General features: G+C 31.5%; 1 protein-coding gene across 2 annotated transcripts; it reads right to left on the reverse strand.

Annotated features, from left to right (window-relative positions):
* Positions 1-305: 305 nt before the first annotated feature.
* On the reverse strand, positions 306-22829 carry LOC132731112 (uncharacterized). Of its 2 annotated transcripts, none has more exons than XM_060717231.1 (3): positions 20957-22829; positions 20005-20157; positions 306-1173 (listed from the first exon to the last, which is right to left on the reverse strand). In XM_060717231.1, the coding sequence occupies exons 1-3, from the start codon at positions 22667-22669 to the stop codon at positions 664-666; spliced, it is 2376 nt and encodes a 791-aa protein (XP_060573214.1). In that variant the 5' UTR covers positions 22670-22829; the 3' UTR covers positions 306-663. The 2 variants fall into 2 exon arrangements, with proteins under 2 accessions (XP_060573214.1, XP_060573213.1); XM_060717230.1 differs by lacking the exon at positions 306-1173 and adding an exon at positions 16993-19640.
* Positions 22830-23864: the final 1035 nt, after the last annotated feature.

Genomic DNA, 23864 nt, shown 5'->3' on the forward strand with positions numbered 1-23864 from the left:
AATACAATACAGTAAGTACTTTATAAACAGCATTCTTTTGTTTTGTGGCATTTGATTTGATAGATCGCTGAAGTAGAACACCCTAAACATATGAAATGAAGAAATGTTCATGGCACAGAACGAAGCAATCCAAAAATAGTGTATGACAACACCAGTAGTAATACAAAAGGTTGACATGCTTTTTCCATTTAAACCAAATTGTAGGAAAGATTGCGCGAAAAATAAGGAAAAACATAATATCATCAAACTACTCCCCGGTATTGTTCTCAAAGAGGAAAACAAACAGTATGTGATGAACGTGATGAACAAACAGACAAGAGAAATTATTGTACAAATTTGTGTAAAAATGTTCAGTCCATTCGAATGTGATGCAACATCAAACTTCAAAATATTTTCATAATTGAAATTTTCCGTCTTAGCATTAAAGTCGTCGATACAAATCATGACATGTTCATTTTGAAATTGATATTCATTTTGTGAAAACGATATATTTTTATCATTTATGGTAACAATGAGAGTTTCATTAAAAACGATGGTCTCGCTTATATTGATTTTGACAAAGGGACACTGCAAAAACTTGTCAACTACATAAGTCATAGGAAAAACACCATTTATATTCTTATTGAAAGAAGATCCAGTCTGACAAAAGGTACCTGGGTCTAGTTATTGTTTATCAAAAGATTTAACAGGTACTAATTCAACAGAAAACAAAGTCCCATCGATATCAGAGAGGTCTTCTACGTAATACTTTTGACCAATCGTACTCATTAACACTCTCCGTATATGACTTATCGATTCAGTATATTCTATATATATAGTTAGGAACAACATAATAAAGTTAGTCATTGATATATCTACACATGGAACATCAGCTGTCTTTGGAGTGAAGATACAAGGAGATGCTGCTGTGCATAGTTGGTCTTGTATGTAAAACGCGGTCTTTTTGTCAAACGGGCTTGTCATTGTTTGACTTATATTTGAACATAAACTTTCAAAACTGTAATAATCAATGATAATGCCTTTTTCCTTGTCTGTCTTTGTGAAATCCAAACGTTCTATGTATAGATCCAGGTTTATTAAATATCGGTGGTTCATAGCAGTTTCAAATAATGGTGTACATGTTGAGTTGTTTAGCCGAGAACCAATTTGGCAATGTAATGATCGACACTCTTTCTGAAATAAAATATATACATAGCGGTACTAATAACTAAACGTTTCTTTTTTGTGAAGATAAAATTATAGAACTGAAGAGGTGGAGGCTTATTGTAAAAATAAAAAGTGAAAAGTGGTTTGAATAAGTCTGTCAAAATATCCATAAAAGGTGATGCATATTCAGCAATGCATTCAACATTACAAGCATTTTAATATTTTTTTTCACTTGCTCATGGTTGACATGTATTATATTATACACATTTTTCATAATCAGTTATTGGTGTATCACTATTTTAATATTGCGATTTTGAAATATATGACTAATTCAATTCAACTTGAGAGCGAAAATGTGCATTTTGTCACTTTTAAGTGTAAAATCTGTAAATTTGTTACCAAATTATATGTTCCATTGAGACATTCCACCAAACCATCATCAGATTCAGCTTTGTCTATCTTATTGAATTCATCTAGAGACAGCGAGAAAAGGTATTTATAAATCGGAGGACTCAGTATGTCATAAATTTGAACTTTGACCTCAACCTGTAATATTAATTTAAGATTCATTATATTTATTTGAATGATATAGGTGATTTAATGATTTCAACGACTTTGTCGTTTTTTTTTACTGTATAACATTTACATAGTTTCGTTATGTATTACATGCAAAAGAAAAGTATAAAAATATTATAGAGGTAAATAATCATATGTTAAACACAAATGTTTATATGATAAAAAACACTTTTTTAAAAACATTTTTAACGTTTGATTATTTATAAAAAGACTTTCCCGGAAATAAAACTTAGTTTTAATGCCAATGTTTTTTTTCTCTAAAAATAACCTCGACAAACATTGTAAATTTGAAATCATCTGTTTTCAGAATAATTATATTTAGTTTGCTTTTTAAATTCACATGTGTTACTGATAAAAAATAAAGTCGTTATTTTTATAGAAAATGTTACTTACTAGTTGCCAAGGCAGGAGATTACATTCTGCGCAATACAAGTTCTTATGAGGGAACCATATATCGTTCTGTTGTTTTTTAGTGCACAATTCTTTAAGAACTGCATTTTCTCCATACCATCCTACAGAACTATTTACAGGACACTCAGATATCGGAAATTCTGTTGTAATGTTCGCCAGATCAAACACAGGATTGCAAAGGAAGCAGGCAAAATTTTTATAAACCCTTTGGTCAATACGATATTGAGGAAGTGATAGAATTGTTACCGAGTTGCTTTCACATACGTTTTTAAGAACATAATTTGTATCTGTTTGAAATCCTGACATATTACATGATGAAAATACTTCTTTCACTGAATCATTTAATGTCTTAGCATATATATTAACTTCTCGAGTAATTTTTTCTGGAAGTCTAGATGAATGTACTTCCACCCTTTCAAAATGTTCCCCACCAATATGACTATTGCTGACATCATCATATTTATCTTGACATGTTTTAGTATTGAGAGGTAGAAACGAAATTGTCTGACAATGTTTCATCAATGCGTTTAAAAAATCCGCTAGATTCGTGAATAAATAATGCTCTATAAATGTTTTGCAATAGGCTTGAACATCTAGAATAATTGGTTTTACCCTTTCATTATTGCATTCATAACAAAATATATTCCTGTACGAAATTTCTCCACCTGTGCTTATTGGTACATCATCAAAGAAGCTACTTGTATTTCCGATTGAAGAACATTTTTCTGATAATTTATGAGTTTCATTTAAACATCTATTTATTATCTTATACATTTTACTCTCTGTCGCTATATCAAACTGTCTGTCAATTTCTTCCTTTTCATTTTTACGGATTAAAGGGAATCCTTTGGTATTGACACATGTGTAAGGTTGTTTTAAAATAGTCATATCTAGACAACACATTTCATTCTCAACACAATCATTTTCACAGGAACAATTTCTACATACAGGATTGCTGTAAGTTTCATTATCTTTCCTATCATAACTGCAAAGTTGGCCATTTCCACAAACAGTCACAAATAGATTGTTTATGTCTTCAATATTTGTGAAAAGGAAATCATCTATTATTTCTCTCTTCGAATTCTTGATTTCATATTGAAATGCACCGTTTAAAACTTCACGAATGAATCTTTTGACCTCGATAACATTACCTTCATGAGGAAAAACAAGTGAAAGATGCATCTCTGTTCTGAGGGAAGCACGGTCGTTCTTTTCAAAAACGTCGACCAAAAAAGACACGTCAGTTGCAGAGTCCATGAGTAATTTATGACCAAAGCTGCAGGCATAACAGTAGATATTTCTAAACGGATAAAGCCTTTCTGAGACTGGAAATGTTTTACATGCCGACGAAATTTCTTTTATCTCATAAGTATTATCCTTTACTGCACAGTTTTCAATTAAGGTTTGGTTTTCTTCATTTGCATGACTTGGATTGCATATATAACAGTAGACATTTTTGAAAATCTTGTATGGTGTAATAAAGTTGCTACAAGCCCAGTCTATATCAGCATCATATTGACGCCAAAGACCGGTTACGTTACAACGGCTAATTTGAACAGTTGGGAGATGATCATTGTAATGGCACCTTGAATAACCGAAATTACTTTTTCCAGTGCTTTTATATTGAATCTGACACCCGAATTTATCCAATGCTGCCTTGATAGTAGCATACGATTTAAAATTGTTTCCGTCCATAAATTCCTCAAATGTGCAGTCAACGTCGAGCCTCCATTCAATACAATTACTATCTGCATTGCAAACGGCACAATTATAATTTTTATAAACTAGCCCAGATTCAACGGAAGTACATGGTCTAACCTCTGACTCGCACTTTGTTACGAGTGTAATGTTATCTTTGAATTCTTCAATACATTCGCCCACTGTGTAATATGTCAGTTTTTCCTCCTTTGGGTTAAGCAAAACATTTGTACACACATGAGGGACATAACCAGCGTAGGATCCAGGACAACAGTCGCCGTCATCAACACATTGTCGGCCGCATTGACAGACTTTACAATCTAAAGAATGGTAAAATTAGTTTTTGTTTGAAGCCATTTGTTTTCGTTAAATAATTGTTTCTACATTAACATTAAAGCTAAAATAATATAAACATTAAGCACAAAAAAATCAAATTCTTCATGAAATGTATTAATGATATACTAATGTATAATAGATATGAGTGTATAACGATAGCAACTAGCTATATATTATACAGAACATTACAGGAATTTACATATAACATAATACAAACCAAGTGCTAAAAAGTAAAGATAGTCACGATAATATACCTTTGAAAGCTGGACTATCTTTTATATTTCCTGTAAACAGATATTTCCCTTCAAAATCCACACCACAAGAGTGTTGTATAGGACAAATCTTTGAGTATTCCAACATAAGTTTCTTCAAATCTATTTTCCGTCCGGCGCGCATCATTAGTAACCACTCAGCATTTGAAAAAAAATCAGGTCTCATAGTTCCATATCCTGAATCCTTGAAGAATGATGTGTCTGTGAAATAATCAGGCAATTCGTCTGATGTATAACTAGACGTGGTTTGTTCTGGTATAGCTGTAATAAACTGTACTTGACATGACAACATAAAGCTTGATGTTACCATCCATGTTTGGTATATTATATAATACATTTTCCGTTTCTAAATGTCTTGAAGATATTTGTGTTTAATTTTGTATGACTTGAAGTTTATCAGTCAAAGAAAATATATTACGGAAATGTAAGTTCAGCAAATAATTATCATAAATCAATGTTCAACATAACCTACTTAATGACGACCGTTACAATTAGACAAATATATAAAACAAAGTTTAATTTTTATAAATAAATTTTAACCATTTAAATCTTATACCGCACAAAACCTTGTTATTATTTCCTGTGAAACAGATGCGTGCTGTCCCATTGTATTTAAGCTGATATTTTTTCATTTCCTCGAAAACAAAATATAGTGATAAAGTACCTTATGCTATTAACAAATGATATTTAGAAGCCTGAATCACATTTGTTCTTATATCATTGTAATCACTGTCTAGGGAGCGGTTGTTGAGTGATGTTACGCAGCAATTTTCTTTTAATTTTTTTGTATCATAGATTTGAGGAGTGACATTTGTAATCATTGTTTTCAATAATGGACAAACAAAAGGCTTTTAATAAAAAATTAATGTTTCATATGATATTTATTCAAGAATGTTTAGTTGTTTTGAAAAATATTAACAAAAAGTTTTCAACGAAATGAATTGCATACATTTTTAAAATATTATAAGCGTTAAAACGTGTCTAATTTTTTATATTTATTTATAGTTATTGTATTTTTCGTTTTCTAGTGTGTTGCTTTATCAAAACAGAAGGCTGAAAGATTTTATCTCCCAATAATTCTGTCAAAATATTAAAATATGAAAGGAAATACATTTGTATCAACAGGGGCGAGGATATTCACTAAGCGCAGTTCCCAACAATGTCAAGCAATATAGGATTACCGGTTCGGCACACCAAACAGGAAGGCAAATCAATTTTAGCTAACTATAGGAGAACATTTTATCGTATATTAATATTTGTCTATTAAATCTAATGTTTTTAGTAATAATATCCACTTTTCAATTTCGTAATTGCGTTAGTTTTATAACAAATTATTCTCAGTTTCTTTGTCATCGGTTCCTTGCAAAACAGAACAATACTTGTTCAATATTTTGGAAACAATCAAGGCAAATATTTAGAGGAATAACTTGTTCATGATTTCAGTTTTAGTATTTAAACTAATTCTTTTCATGAAAGCCAATTTATTTTATGATGTAACAAAGAAAACAATTTATTTCATGTATGGTCAATATCAAATGTAAGTTTTAATCTTTATTAGCACATTTAGCATATATTTTCAATAGTGATATGTTTTCCAACATTCTCATCTACATTTGCATTTGTAATATCTATTTTCTAGCACTGGCATCACAAGTTAGATACAGTTTCTACGAGGGTTGTTAGGATTGCAGTTCGTTCTATTGTTCGTTTTTAAGCTCACATGCGCTAGCTCAGGGTAAGCTTTTAGGATCGTTGAATGTCCGTCGTCTGTCGTCTGTCGAACGTCGTCTGTCAACCGTCGTCCGTCCACATTTGTTTGTTAACACTCAAGCGGTCACATTTTTGACGCAATTATCATCAAACTTTGTCAGGATAGTTGTCTACGTTATAACTCAGATGAGTTCGCATGAAAAACTAGGTCTTTTAGAAAAACCTAATTGACACTTTAGCGGTCCAATTTTTGACTCAATTGTCATCAAACTTGGTGAGGATGCTTGTCTAGTTAATTGCTCGGATGAGTTTGAACATGGGTAATCTCGGATGAAAAACTAAGTGACAGTCGCTAAAAATAGAAAAATCGTGTTTATGTATGTCAAAATCCAATGTCACAGTCTTTATTAATTTGAATTCAAACTAGTTACATTTACTTGTATACATGTAACAGAGGTTAATCGATTTATAAAAGTATACCAAATAAAAATGTGAAAATCAAATGATGCCCGACACGGCAAATAGTAAAGTTAACGTGATAATCAAATTATGCCCAACACGACAAATAGGAATGAAAATATGAAAATCAAATAATGCAATTAGAACACAAATAGTAAAGAAAATGTGAAATTCAATTATGTCCCACACGGCAAATAAACGGTAATCTCGTGATCCTAAATGACAGGCCCTGAAATTAAACATAGTGACCTTAATCACTTTAATTAATTGTATCGTAACATTGTCCTTTCGCAACAACTGGACAGCAGTTACAAACCTTAACTTTGATATCAGGCCGTCAAAACTTGACTTGATGCTCCTTCTTCATCTTCTCAGCAGTGTACTGGTTACCTTTTCGAGCAACTTTACCTACATCAAGGATTATCAAACAAGTTTATCTAAATAATCCTCAGGATCCAGAAAAGTTTGAAAACCTTTTTCTGTGTATGATCATTGAATAGACTCTCACTCTGTTTTTAGACTGGGAAAATCCAATTCAGCAAGTCAATATGATACTGTACTCAGTGAATATGATTTTATAAAAGTTCTGTTGACTACTGTTTGTACCAATGAAATCGCAGATATATTTAGATCATATAATAAATTGTAATAAATTAATAATTACAATAATTTTCACGTGTGTAAAGATAGTAACATCCACACAACTAACTCAATTGCAAGTTTTCGACCCTTTCTTGTAATATTCGGATAAATACATATAACCATGTAGTATGAATACACAGAACAGATTTGGTATATCAATTTAATCTACGCTACAAGGTAAGAATATGAAAGCCGAAACTATATTTCATATTACATTAAATTTTGAATATTTTCACATGTATGGCAAGCGTAAATTTGTAAATCTACAAATTGAGCTTACGTTAATCCTTTTCTTCTGCTTAACACTTGTTTTCTGTGATATTAAATAACCACGATGACACGCACGCGGCGCGGGGCATCATAAAATGTTTGATAATTCAAACATCATTTGCCGTCTGTTTTTTTATAATATTACACCAACACATATTTTTTATTTAAGTGGAATTCAGCCTTAATTTGACGTCATTTAGTCATAAATGGCTTGATTATAAGTTTTGAACATTAATGGCCATAGCGTGTTTCTTGGTGCAGGTAAGAACACAAACGTGCGTTTATATATTGTATTAAGCTAGATATGTAGGTACAGAGCTAATATATAGGGCAGAGACCGTATATTTACTAGGCATGCACAGTTAACATTATCACTTAAGCATTATGGATAGGTCTGTACTTGGTATGTTAATCAAATACCGTTACATCTTTTCTCTTTTACAAAAGTCAGAAGATATTTCCAATCTTATTCAGTTCAGAATACTAAATCATTAAAAAAATGATGACTAAGAAATACTTTAATGAAAAATAAACAAAGTATGAACTCAAAATCACAACTGTCGGAAAAATAAGCTGTTCCTACGGTGGCACAAAGCTGACATGTGTGTGTGTTTTATTTATCCCGTTGCCAAGAGATACTATGTCATGGCCACGAGTGACTAAGTCGTGGCCACGCAATAGCTAATTCGTGGACACGCGACAGCTAAGTTGTGGCCACGAGATACTATGTCGTGTCTAATTTTTATATTTATTGACAGTTAATGTATTTTTCGTTTTCTAGTGTGTTGCTTTATCAAAACAGGAGGTTAAAGATTTTTTCTGCCAATAATTATGTCAAAATATTAAAACATGAAAGGAAATACATTTGTATCAACAGGGGCGAGGATATTCAATAAGGCAGTTCCCAACAATGTCAAGCAATATAGGATCACCGGTTCGGCACACAATACAGGAAGGCATATCAACTATAGCTAACTATAGCAGAACATGTTTTCATTTATTAATATTTGTCTATTAAATCTAATGTTTTTAGAGATAATATCCATTTTTCAATTTCGTAATTGCGTTAGTCTCATAACAAATTTTTCTCGGTTTGTTTGTCATCGGTTCCTTGCAAAATAGAACAATACTTGTTCAATATTTTGGAAACAATCAAGGCAAATATTTAGAGGAATAATTTGTTCATGATTGCAGTTTAAATATTAAAAACTGTTTTTTTTTTCACGACAGCCAATTCATTTTAAAATGTAACAGAGATTACAATTATTGTCATGTAAGGGCAATATCAAATGTATGTTTTAATATTTATAAGCACATTGAGCATATATATATTTTATAATGATATGCTTTCCGACATTCTCATCTACATTTGCATTTGTAATCCCAAATATCAAACATCGTTTATATTAACTTTCTAGCACTGGCATCAAAAGTTTAATACAGTTGATTGTTATTAGGATTGCAGTTCTATTGTTCGCTTTTAAGCTCACCTGCACTAGTTCAGGGTGAGCTTTTAGGATCGTTGAATGTCCGTCGTCTGTCAACCGTCGTCCGTCGTCTGTCAGCCGTCGTCCGTACACATTTGTTGTTAACATTTAAGCGGTCACCTTTTTGTCGCCATTATCATCAAACTTTGTCAGGATGCTAGTCTACGTAAACACTCAGATGAGTTCGCACATGGGTAATCTCGGATGACAAACTAAGTGACATGCAGTCGCTAAAAATAGAAAAATCGTGTTTATATATGTCAAAATCCAATGTCACAGTCTTTATCAACTTGCAATCCAATAGTTACGTTAACTAGTATTACTAGTATACACGTAACAGAGATTAATCGATTTATAAATAAAAATGTGAAAATCAAATGCACGGCAAATAGGGCAGTTAACGTGATTATCAAATTATGCCCAAAAAACACAAATTGGGAAAGAAAATTGTGAAAAAGAAATAAGCAAAATTAGAAAAACAAATTTGTAAAAAAATGTTTAAATTCAATTTTCCCAAAACCCGGGAAAAAAAAACGGTAACCTTTTTTGATCCCAAAAAGAACCCTTGGGGCCCCTGAAAATTTAAAAACCCTCTGAAACCCTTAAAACCACTTTTTAATTTAATTGTTTTGCGTAAAAATTGGTTTTTTTTCGCAAAAACTGGAAAAAGCAGGGTTAAAAAAAACCTTTTAAATTTTGGGTATCAGGGTTTGGGAAAAAACCCCGACTAAATGCTCCTTTTTTAATTCCCTTTTTCCAAGTGTTTAACTGGGGAAAATTTTCCTTTTTTCCCCGGGGAAAAAACAATTTTTTAGCCCCCATCAAAAATTGAACCCCTTGGCTTGGGTTTCAACAAAAATTTTTCTATTTTAATCCTCAGTGAAAAAGAAAATTTATTTTTTTAGTTTTCAAATCTGTTTTTTAGAAATTTTGGCAAAACCAATTCAGCCCAAAAAACAATATTGGATAAAATTTTCCTCCCGTGAAAAATGATTTTTTTTTAAAAAGTTATGTTGGGAATAAATTTTGGTCCCAATTTAGATTGCAATTTTATTTTAGAATTCAATTATAATAAATTGAAATTTAAATTAATAATTACAAAAAAACTTTCACGTGGTTTTTTAAAAGCAAAGTAAAAATTCCCACATAAAACTTAAACAACCCAGGGCAAGGGTTTTCGAACCCCCTTTTTTGTAAATATCGGGAAAAAATACAGTAATTTTTAAACCCCTTTTTAAATAGGGAAAACAAAAGAACAGATTCGGGGATAAACAATTAAAATTAACGGTTAAAGGGGGGAAAAAAATAGAAAAAAAATTTAAATTTTTTTGGGATAAAAATTTTTAAAAAGGGCCGAACCTTTTTATTTCAAATTTTTTCCATTAAAATTTTGGATATTTGTACATATACGGCAAGCGTAAATGTGTAAATCTACAAATTGAGCTTACGTTAATCACTTTCTTCTGCTAAACGCTTGTTTTCTGTGATATTAAATAACCACGATGACACGCACTCGGCGCAGGTCATCATACAAATGTTTGATAATTCATACATCATTTGCCGTCTGTTTTTTTATATAATACTACACCAACACATTTTGTTTCATTTAAGTGGAATTCAGCCTTAATTAGTCGTCATTTGGTCATAAAAAGTTAGAAAACAGCAGTGGTCATAGCGTGTTTCTTGGTGCAGGTAAGAACACAAACGTACGTTTATATATTTTATTAAGCTTTTAATATATAGAGCAGAGTCCGTATATTTACTAAGCATGCACAGTGTAAATTCTGTTACATCTTTACTCTTTTACAAAAATAAGAAGATATATCCAATGTTATTCAGTTCAGAATACTAAATCATTAAAAAAATGATGACTAAGAAATACTTAAAAAAATAAACTGAAATCACAACTGTCGTAAAAAGAAGCTGTTCCTGTTAATAACATACATTTAAGCACAGTCTCACTATTATTTCTACAGTTTGTATATTAATATGTAACATAATCCTTGTATTTTACTGGCTTACGAATTACTCGATCGGATCTGGTTTTAATTTCGGATTGTCCTTAGCTGATTTAACGGGAGGTTCAACGGGAGGTAGCTCATTACAGCTAGCATTCGTAGGTAAATTGACAGTTTCTTCCCTTTACTTCTCATTGAAATGTTCGTTAGTTTTGCGAAGCTTAGGTCGATTTTGACTTATTACCGTACCATCTTCCTTTCTTATATCATATGAACGTGTTTGCGGCTTTCTAACATTATTCATGGTTAAGATATGCATCATTTCAATAAGTGTCACATTATTTTCAGACAACGAACAAAATGAAGATGGTAAAGCGACACTCCTAGCTTGATTTGAACATTTTCCTTGTACGTAATTAATGTGTAAATTCTCTATTAAATTATCTGGCATGAAATTTCGTAGTTTTGTCAAACAGTTGTTTTTTGTTGACTAGTTAATTGTTGGATTTTCTTTTTATGCAAGGCAATAAATAACCAACACAAATATAATTGTACCGCAGAATATATAAGATTTGGTTTAATTTGAAATTCGTGAATTAATCTATCCGAAAAGGAAACACACAAAAAAAAAAAAATGATTCTACAAAATTTTGATTATTGGCGTCCGCGCCGAAGCGCGGCGCCCTTTTATGTAATGAAATCAGATTTTGTGTTTGTGAAAGGGCGACAGCAACTTCTCGAGCCTTTTATAGTTGTTCATAATAATAGCCGATCATTCCGATTGGTATGAGGGTGCTTGATTATTAATTAGGAAGTGGCTAGCCGTACGGGCCCGTTCGGCTAACCAAAAGTTCTAGCCGTACGTGAGTCACGTACGACTAGCCAGGACACACTGTATTGTCTAGCCGTACGGCACTTTTCAAAATTATATGAGAAACGAAAATGCATATATTATTTGTGTCTTTAAACGAGGATTTTTACCAAGTCCCCGCATTTGTCCTCGTGTGTTCACTTTATCTGTTTAATAAAGATGCTCCGCCATTTTGTAAAAAATGAATACGAAGGTATAATATATACATGTAGATCTACAAGAGTTGTAATCTTGATAAAAGTGTCAAAGTTGCATGTTATGTAGCGTCGTTGTTTTTCATGATTTGTTGTTTTATTTGTATGAAAGATGAATTATTAAATCATTTTTTTTTATTTGTTAATCATGCACATGAATCGAATAAATAATAATAATAACGGCAGATGAAGCTTTTTCATAAAGGCATGATCGGAGTGGAATAAATAAATGAAGAGAACAATGAAAGAAAGAAAAAACAACGTTAAAAAGCAAAACTTTTTTTTTAAATACAGTAGAAGTATAAAAGCACAATCAATTAGCCTTAATTAAAGTCTATCCAGGGACTGACAATATAATTTTAGAATGCGTTTCACGGAACACGCAAACTTTCCCTAATGATAGTCGGTAATTGACGCAATTATCAGAGCCCGACAACAATTATTTTCGGTGTTTTTTTTAAAATTTTTTAAAGGTGTTGAAAATTAAACGTATCGAAACAAATAAAGGATTATTATCACAATGTAAACTATTTCAGTTGATGTTTTTCAACTGCAACCAATTTTTAAACGCCTTTTTTTCTCGCCATCTGGAGATGACAAAGATTGATATTCATACTTAATTCTTTACTGTACTGTAGCCAACATGGCGACGGATTAATCTCTAAAAAGTAAACATACGAAGACAATTGCTGTTTCTTGGTTAAAATCCTCGCTTTAAAGTCATAAAATAACATATGCATTTTCGACTTCAATATAATTTTAAAAAGTGCCGTACGACTAGCCAATACAGTGTGTCCTGGCTAGCCGTACGTGACTCACGTACGGCTAGAACTTTTGGCTAGCCGTACGGGCCCGTACGGCTAGCCACTTCCTATTAATTAATCGTGATTTGTGCAATGAATAGCGAACTGGAGAATTTCGCAATGCAAACATTTTCAAATTAGAATCTAAATAACCTTTTCCGTCAATAAATCGCGCTCTTCAGGGTATTTCTATTTATCATTTTGTAGTACACAGTGGATTATTATGGTATGTTATTCCGAAAGCTGTAAATAGAATGATGAGTTGATGACCTAGTATATTCCGAAAATCTATTTATAGATGGATGTACTCTTGTCGGTAAATCCCGGTCTCTCCTGGTCTATTTTGACGACCGGCAAATAGTACCACTCGTTTATTGTCCGGTCTCTAACGGTTTTGGAGTAGATGTTTGATATCGTAACAGAATAGAACAAATATTTTTACAGATAAACACGGATTTATTAATATAAATCCGTGAGATAAATAAGCTTTTTTTTCAAAATGAATGTTTGTCACTTAGTTTGGTTACAATAATTAAGAAACACAGATCAACTCTCAAAATTATTGATTATTATTAAAGATAAACATACAATTCGAAAAAAAAACCCAACAACACACATCGCATGTTTTATTTTATCTATATGAGATAAAAACAATAAATATGTACAATAATTGAGAAAAAATGTACATTTTTATGGCATTAATATGACACTATCAACTTTGAAAATCAGATTTTATGAATTATTCAATTGATTGATAATTTAAGAAATGATAAAGAAAAATACAAATGTACATGTATATGGTTTAAGAATAAACAATATTATATATTGAAAGATTAACCATAATTTACTGACTTTTTGCAGTTAAGTTTTGACTTATAATCGTCGGTCATTATGACAATTGAATTCTTGAAATAATAGTAAACGTAAAAATTCAGTATTAAAATAGTGCATACAACACAAAAAAGAAAAGCAAACAATATTAATAAAATCTGTATTTTTTTTATTAAAAAAGATATTACAATTAGTGTATAATAAACATTTATGCTCAACATGATCAACATGGTAATATAACAAGTGTCTTATTGTTACTAAGTGTGAACAGATACCTTAAGAGGGGGTCTTCGCTAATAGCGATAACATAATAAGGGACAATTACACAAGTGTCGTGTTAATCATGCGTTACTCAAATGGATTATAAATGATTGTATACATGTATATCCGTTGCTATTAATAATCACGATCATAAAGAAATAACAAGTAATATTCTAATTTCTAGCATGCCAATCAAATTTATAAATAATGAACAATGTCTTTCGTTACTTCGTTCATAAGTGATATACAATTCTGGTAAAAACCAATGAACCATTGAACAGTTTATCAACATATATCTACTAGTTCATCTGCACCTGATGCATTTCTTGCTTGGACGCCCTTTGATGCTTTGCATCAATGCTTTTCTTGTAATGTATTTAAAACTACATTTATCTGACACAGAAGGGTAAAACAAGTAAACGTTTAGAAACAAACTTTATTCTTGCTTTTATAATGAAAGGCCAAGAAATGTGTTGCATTTTTGTGTCAACACGTATTCTTAAAAATGATTATTAGGGTGACAAACAGAAACAGTTTACATAGATTGTACTAGGAATACAATTATCAAAATTCGTGTTTCAATAATGATTACTATTTCAGCCGTTACAAAAGTACTGTAGCTTTTATTCACGATTTCTGCTAAATCAAACCGAGCCTGCAACATTTAAAATGTTGTCGTTTTGGGCGTTCTTTGAGGTTTAGTATTTCTATCATTCCACGATGACTTATGTAATTGTTTATATCAGTTAAAATCTTCGACAACTGAGTGCAGTATCATAGTGATTATATCACTTCAACCACAATGAATAAATTATAAATGACGTTTGTTTGTTTGTTTGTGTTTTACGTCACACAGACACAGTATAGGTCATATGGCAACGTTTCAGCTTTACTGGTGGAGGAAGACCTCGGGTGTCCTTCTGTGCACTATTTCAGGCACGTGCGGGCACCTAAGTAGAACCACCGATGTTCCGTAAGCCTTCTGGATAGCTTCCTCACATGAAATAATCAAAAGTCCCTGTCGGGATTCGAACCCACAGCGGTAAGGGGCAAGTGGTTTGAAGTCAACGACCTTAACCACTCGGCTACAAACGCCCCACTATAAATGACGTGACAGGATAATAAGATAATTACCTCTATGAAAATATTGCCATGCTGTAATACGTATTTAACCAATACAGATTTATTGATACCAGTAGGAAAATAGCAGTAGCAGTGAGCAGATTAAAAAATTAATAAATAATTAAAAAAAAAATGATTAAGAAAAATCAGTTTCACTGAGGCCTACTATATTAAAGAGACTGATCAGTTTGTCCATAGGCGTTGACGGACTAATCCATAGATTGCATTCCGGCTGACAGTAGGTTAGAGTAAAACTTTGATGGCAGGAATTAATTATACCTCATCAGACTCATGCAATTTACAGAGGAAGAAATCATACTGATTAACTGACAGAGATTAGGGTTAAATGGACTCCACCCTGTGATTTTGTCATGATTCGACTAAAAATATTTTTACGAGATTAATATTCCATTTGGAGTAGGTCTAAAACAATGACTTGCTGTCTTTACTCAAATCGGACAAAAAATACAAAAAAAAAAGATTTTGTATTTACTTATGAGAATATTTCTCCATTATCTATTTCACTTATTTCTTATCATCTTAGTGTTTTAATTGCCTCAGGCGATCTATGTAAGAAAATACATTTTATCTTTTTAAAGGCTTTTGGATCTCAGTGGAGTTCCATTAATTATTTTGAAGATTTTCAGCAATCCTCAATTAAAGATATAGTTAAATATAGTCAATTGGTTCCGTTGACCTGGTGGTAAAGGCGTTCGTCTTTGGATCGGGAGTTCGAAGGTTCGACCCCCAGGGGGAGCGTTAATTGTAGGATGAATGTTTCTCGTGGGAGCTTCGTGAGCCGCAAGGTTGTGAAAATAAATGGTTACCGATTTCTATTCGCCTGACGCCTGGCCTAATAGTAGGAGTTGGGAGGTACAATGTTATGCAAGCAAAAGGTATCTCAAAAGTCAGAAATGGCGGGCCCTTTCAGTAGGGATTGACACTAATAAACAATACTCTTTATACTTTGCCGTTATACACCAGTGTAAAATGTAATAGTTTCTGTTCAGGCGGCTTCTTTAACATCAAAGGTGATAACACTAAAATCCCATTTTTTCCCACTTTGATTATATACCAGCATAATCAATTACTGAAAGTTTAATCAAGTTTAGTATGATAACACTCCCATGGCATCAAACGATCAATGCACAAATGCAATTAATGAATAATTACAAAATGAATAAAATGCTGAGGAAAAAACTAGTCTTGTTATACTGATCGGATTACCGATAATTTTGCGTAGGCATTATGTGCCGTATTGCATTTTATTAAACGAGAGATTAGGACATGATAACATAATGGTTTTGAATTGTATTTTACCAAAAAAGTAATATCTCAAATACGACGCAATATGGGGTAATCTTGTTGCCTTTCATAAGAAATCATAAGATATTTTATGTGTTATGTTGGTCAAAACCTATAAAATAATGCATGCATGATTACTATCCTGTGATGTTTTCATTCAAATAATGCGTGTTATTGCTTTGTAGATAATATTGTTTGAAGTTAATGCAATATCCCCACGGTACAAATTATATCACTTACCGTCTTGGAAAACAGGAGCTCCATAACAAGACAAATGTTCGTTCGAGATATTTATCGTTTAATAACTGAAATAAAATAAACAATGAAATTTTGCCAAGTTTTTACTGTCTATCGGCTCGAATAATGATTCCACAACAAAAGTAAATACTGCGCTGAATATATGAGCTTTAGTGAATATACATATGATTGACGTTGATAACGTTGATATAATTAGGAAAAAATGCATGTATAATGATAATAAAGCAATATATAGTGTTAATTGATTTAATTCATTAAGCCATGAGCCAGTAATTACAGGGAAATCATGGATTAATATGGCGAACAGTTATAATCATAAATACATGGTCTAAATGAATGTTCGAAACACATTTGGATAAGATTTCAAACAAATATAAATACCTTCTATACAAAGAATAATAATAATTGTGGCTAAAGAACACCCACAAAAATTGCTTTTTACATTTTTCATATTCTTATATTCTAGTAAAAATAGATGAGACGTAAATATTTAATAATGTACGTTAAGAAAATGTTGGGGTGCAAATTGCTTTTTTACTTTTAGTATAATATAAAATAAAAGTACAATATAGTCACGACACAAATAGTTTTATTATACATTTACAATCTATAAATAGCTTTGATATGCCTCTCTGTCATTGGTTAAGAAGCAACTTTTTGAAGAACAAGAACAAAAACAAAAAACAGGTCCATATCGGAGTATATTCACTGTTTATTTCCCTTAAATAAATTTAGAAAAAGTAAATTTACCTTTTTCTTAAATATAGTTTTTTTTCTACAAAATCAAGGATGCGAGAATATAAGTTTAATTAGGAATGTAACGAGTTTAGAATTCCAATTCTGTCATAAAATGTTAACATTTATATAAAAAAGAACAAGCTGAAGAAAATTTGATTAGCCATGAAAAAGCTTTTTTATTTAAAACAATATGGCTTCTTTCAATATAATTCTTTGAAATGCCATCATATTCGCCGTATAAAAATCCATATTGGTATACTATTTAAAAGAAATTTATCAAAATTATCAAGAAATAAAGCTGACAATTACAGAGAATAATTTAAATATATTAAAATATTGATCATGATAATACTAATTAATTTTTGATGTGAATAAAAGACACAGTCAAGACTTTCGTATCCGTCCAAACATGAACACTACCTGTAAAATTCTAAATTAGGTTTGTGAAAATGCTAGTTATCGTTTTAAATGATTGCGTTTCCTTACATATTATATATATAGACATACATTTATGATAACGTCTTCAAAGCAAAATTGTCAAGGTATATGGACGATGCATTACAACATAAATTCATATTCAAAATAAGATTTATCAGATACCAAACCATTTTCAGAATCCTAAACTCTGGATCTGTTTATTATACTGTAGGTTGTGCTTAATTCACTTTTTGAAACCGACTTTTTGTCTGCTGTTTTCATTATCATAGATTTGTAAAGAGAGAATACTCTTTTATTCAAAATGAATGAAATGAATACAAACACACCTTGGAGAGAATTGATACCAGACGCAACAAATGAGAACCAGAGGACGCCGATAACGTTATCTAAGATCAACAAAGGCCAAGTTACACCTACGATTATGCTTAGTTTAAGAAAAATGAAGAAATTGTTTTTTTCTTGATTACTCTGGACATCTGGTGTGGACCTTATCTTGTGAAATGCCAAAGAGAAAAATATGAAATTGCTCAAGCAAATAACACAAGCTGGGGTAAGAAATGTTCCGACGAATATATAGAAATCAGAAATAAAACAGTAGTTGACACCGTATCCTAGGGAACTATAATCTGAATGAAATAAGTTGAGTAATACTGCAACAAGAACAAAAATCATTGGAAAGAAAATACAATACAACAAGTACTTTATAAACAGTATTCTTTTGTTTTGTGGCATTTGATTTGACAGATCGCTGAAGTAGAACACCCTAAACATATGAAATGAAGAAATGTTCATGGCACAAAACGAAGCAATCCAAAAATAGTGTATGACAACTCCAGTGGTTATACAAAAGGTTGACATGCTTTTTCCATTTAAGCCAAATTGTAAGAACGATTGCGCTATAAATAAATAAAAACACAATAGCATCAAAGTACTCCCCGGTATTGTTCTTAAAGATGAAAACAAACAGTATGTGATGAACGTGATGAACAAACAGACAAGAGAAATGATTGTACAAATTTGTGTAAAAATGTTCAGTCCATTTGAATGTGATGCAACATCCAACTTCAAAATATTTTCATAATTGAAATTTTCGGTCTTTGCATTAAAGTCGTCGATACATATTATGACATGTTCATTTTGAAATTTATATTCATTTTGTGAAAACGATATATTTTTATCATTTATGGTAACAATGAGAGTTTCATTAAAAACGATGGTCTCACTTATATTGATTTTGACAAAGGGACACTGCAAAAACTTGTCAACTACATAAGTCATAGGAAAAACACCATTTATATTCTTATTGAAAGAAGATCCAGTCTGACAAGAGGTACCTGGGTCTAGTAATTGCAAATCAAAAGATTTCACCGGTACAAATTCAACAGAAAACAAAGTCCCATCGATATCAGAGAGGTCTGCTACGTAATACTTCTGACCAATCGCACTCATTAACACTCTCCGTATATAACTTATCGATTCAGTATATTCTATATATATAGTTAGAAACAACCTAATAAAGTTAGTCACTGATACATCTACACATGGAACATCAGCTGTCTTTGGATTGAAGATACAAGGAGATGTTGCTGTGCATAGTTGGTCTTGTATGTAAAACGCGGTCTTTTTGTCAAACGGGCTTGTCATAGTTTGACTTATATTTGAACATAAACTTTCAAAACTGTAATAATCAATGATAATGCCTTTTTCTTTGTCTGTCTTTGTGAAATCCAAACGTTCTATGTATAGATCCAGGTTTATTAAATATCGGTGGTTCATAGCAGTTTCAAATAATGGTGTACATGTTGAGTTGTTTAGCCGAGAACCAATTTGGCAATGCAATGATCGACACTCTTTCTGAAATAAAATATATACATAGCGGTACTTATAACTAAACGTTTTTTTTGTGAGGATAAAATTATAGAATAACGAATTGAAGAGGTGGAGACTTATTGTAAAAATAAAAAGAGAAAATCATTTTGATTAAGTCTGTCAAAATATCCATAAAATATTACAATCATTTTGATATACATTATATTTTTTTCTTTTGCACAATGGTTGACATGTATTATATCAATATTATTTTTATGTTTCATTATCAGTTATTGGTCTCTCACCATTTTAATATTGAAATTTTGAAATATATTACTAATTCAATTCAACTTGAGAGCGAAAATGTGCATTATGTCACTTTTAAGTGTAAAATCTATAAATTTGTTACCAAATTATAATCATATGTTCCATTGAGACATTCCACCAAACCATCATCCGACTCAGCTTTGTCTATCTTATTGAAATCTTCTGGAGACAGCGAGAAAAGGTATTTATAAAACGGAGGGCTAAGCACGTCATAAATTGAAACTTTGACCTCAACCTGTAATATTGATTCAAGATTCATTGAATAACTCAATGTAATTTAATGATATAGGTGATTTAATGATTTAAACGAACTTGTCTTTTCTAATGTATAACAATTGCAAAATGTTATTTACATAGTTTCTTTATCTATAACATGCAAAAGAAAAGTATAAAAATATTATAAATATAAATACATGTAATCAAATGTTAAACACAAATGTACATATAATAAAAAAATGTTAACTCTTCCGGAAATAAAACTTCGTTTTAATGTCAATGGTTTACATTGCAATCTTTTCCTTTTTTCTAAAAAATAACCTGGACAAACATTTTAAATTTGTGATCATCTGTTTTCAGAATAATTATATAGAGGATATTGAATGAGTGTAGATTAATACTAAATTTATTGAACGAGTTGAATAAAATCATATTATGCGAGCCTCTGGCGAGCATAATATTGTTTTATCCAACGAGTTCAATAAATTTAGTATTGATTCTACACGAATATGATATTCCTTTTATCACATATATAAAATAAGAAACAGTAAACTGTTAAAAAGAGTCATTTTTCCATTTTTCATTGACGTGCTTATAGTGAAACGCTAACATTAGCGCGTTTTAACGCTATGTTTATATATAGCGCAAATGACGTCACGTCAAAGTGTTATTACACTAGTGTAATATCGTTTTTATTAAATGGCTTTATTACACTCCTGCCCCGCGGTTTATGTGATCAATTGAGTTATGCTTTCCTAATTCGCACGTCTTACTGATAAATAATAAAGTCGTTATTTTTTATAGAAAATGTTACTTACTAGTTGCCAAGGCGGGAGATTACATTCTGAGCAATACAAGTTTTTAAAAGGGAACCATATATCGTTCTGTTGTTCTTTTGTGCACAATTCTTTGAGAACAGCATTTTCTTCATACCATCCTACAGAACTGTTAACAGGACATTCAGATATCGAAAATTCTGTTGGAATATCTGCCAGATCAAACACAGGATTGCAAAGGAAGCAAGCGAAATTTTTATAAACCCTTTGGTCAATACGATATTGAGGAAGTGATAGAATTGTTACCGAGTTGCTCTCACATACGTTTTTAAGAACATCATTTGTATCTGTTTGAAATCCTGACATATTACATGAAGAAAATACTTCTTTCACTTGATCATTTAATGTCTTAGCTGGTATATTAACTTCTCGAGTAATTTTTCCTGGAAGTCTAGATGAATGTACCCCCACCCTTTCAAAATGTTCCCCACCAATATGGCTATTGCTGACATCATCATATTTACCCAGACATGTTTTAGTATTGAGAGGTAGAAACGAAATTGTCTGACAATGTTTCATCATAGCGTTTAAGAAATCCGTTAAGTTCGTGAATAAATAATGCTCTATAAATGTCTTGCAATATGCTTGAACGTCTAGAATAATTGGTTTTACCCTTTCATTATTGCATTCATAACAAAATATATTCCTGTACGAAATTTCTCCACCTGTGCTAATTGGTACATCATCAAAGAAGCTACTTGTATTTCCGATTGAAGAACACTTTTCTGATAATTCATGAGTTTCATTTATACATTTATTTATTATCTTATACAGTTTACTTTCTGTCGCTATATCGAAATGTTTGTCAATTTCTTCCTTTTCATTTTTACGGATGAAAGGGAATCCTTTGGTATTGACACATGTGTACGGTTGTTTTAAAATAGTCATATCTAGACAACACATTTCATTCTCAACACAATCATTTTCACAGGAACAATATCTACATACAGGATTGCTGTAAGTTTCATTATCTTTCCTATCATAACTGCAAAGTGGGCCATTTCCACAAACAGTCACAAATAAATTGTATATATCTTCAATATTTGTGAAAAGGAAATCATCTATTATTTCTTTCTTCGAATTTTTGATTTCATATTGAAATGCACCGCTTAAAACTTCACGAATGAATCTTTTGACCTCGATAACATTACCTTCATGAGGAAACACAAGTGAAAGATGCATCTCTGTTCTGAGGGAAGCACGGTCGTTCTTTTCAAAAACGTCGACCAAAACAGACGCGTCAGTTGCAGAGTCCATGAGTAATTCATGGCCAAAGCTGCAGGCATAACAGTAGATATTTCTAAACGGATAAAGCCTTTCTGAGATTGGAAATGTTTTACATGCGGACGAAATTTCTTTTATCTCATAAGTATTATCCTTTACTATACAGTTTTCAATTAAGGTTTGGTTCCCTTCATTTGCATGACTTGGATTGCATATATAGCAGTAGATATTTTTGAAAGTCTTGTATGGTGTGATAAAGTTTCTACAAGCCCAATCTATATCAGCATCATATTGACGCCAAAGACCGGTTACGTTACAACGGCTTATTTGAACAGTCTGGAGATAATCATAGGAATGGCAACGTGTATAACCGAAATTACTATTTTCAGTGCGTTTATATTGAATCTGACACCCGAATTTATCCAATGCTTCCTTTATATTAGCATATGATTTAAAACTGTTTCCTTCCATAAATTCCTCAAATGTACAGTCCACGTCGAGCCTCCATTCAATACAATTACTATCTGCATTGCAAACGGCACAATTATAATTTTTATAAACTAGCCCAGATTCCACGGAAGTACATGGTCTAACCTCTGACTTGCACTTTGTTACGAGTGTAATGTTATCTTTGAATTCTTCAAATAACATTGCCAACTTGTAATATGTAGTTTTTCCTCCTTTTTGGGTATTAGTAAAAATTTGTACACTCATGAGCGGAACATTAACCCCAGCGTAGGGATCCCAGGGGACAACATCGCCGGGTCATCAACAACATTGTCGGCCGCATTGACAGACTTTACAATCTAAAGAATGGTAAAGTGAATTTTGTTATCAGCCAATTGTTTCCACAAGGAATCATTATTTTGTTGATATTTGAATTAACATTTAACAAAATACAAGCAATAAACACAAACATCCAATTCTTTATGAAATGTAATAATGAATTTATAATAGTTATGAGTGTATAAAGATAGCAACTAGTTATACATAATACAGAACATAAAAACATAATGCAAATCAATTTATCAAAAGTTATGATAATATACCTTTGAAAGCTGGACTTTCTTTTATATTCCCTGTAAACAGATATTTTTCCTCAAAATCCACACCACAAGAGTGTTGAATAGGACAAATCTTTGAGTATTCCAACATAAGTTTCTTCAAATCTATTTTCCGTCCGGCGCGCATCATTAAAAACCATTCAGCATATATAAAGAATTCTGGTCTCATAGTTCCATATCCTGAATCATTGAATAATGACGTGTCAGTGAAATAATCAAGTAATTCATCTGATGTATTACTAGACGTGGTTTGTTCTGGTATAGCCGTAACAAACTGTACTTGACATATCAACAGACAGCCTGCTGTTACCATCCAAATGAAAGATATTATATAATACATTTTCCCTTCCTAAAAGTCTTGAAGATATTTGTGTTTAAGTTTGACTAACTTGAAGTTAATTAGTCCAAGAAAATATATCACTGAACTGTAAGGTCTGCAAATAATTATCATATATCAATGTTCAAAATAACCTACTTTATAAAGACCGTTACAATAAGACAAAATATATAAGACAAAATTTATTTTTTTATTAGATTAAGCCATTTTAATCTTATACCGCACAAAACATTGTTATTATTTTCTGTGAAACAAATACTTTCTG

The sequence above is a fragment of the Ruditapes philippinarum genome, unplaced genomic scaffold (assembly GCF_026571515.1).
Source record: "Ruditapes philippinarum isolate M1 unplaced genomic scaffold, ASM2657151v2 ctg3997_1_1_1_1, whole genome shotgun sequence".
In the NCBI taxonomy this organism is placed as follows: domain Eukaryota; kingdom Metazoa; phylum Mollusca; class Bivalvia; order Venerida; family Veneridae; genus Ruditapes; species Ruditapes philippinarum.

Coding starts and splice junctions, on each gene's coding strand:
- LOC132731112 (XM_060717230.1), bottom strand. CDS start 22,669: ATGGAAGGAAACAGTTTTAAATCATATGCTAATATAAAGGAAGCATTG. Junction 20,158..20,956: donor ATCTCCCGCCTTGGCAACTA/GTAAGTAACATT, acceptor TCAATATTACAG/GTTGAGGTCAAAGTTTCAAT. Junction 19,641..20,004: donor GAACATATGATTATAATTTG/GTAACAAATTTA, acceptor ATTTTATTTCAG/AAAGAGTGTCGATCATTGCA.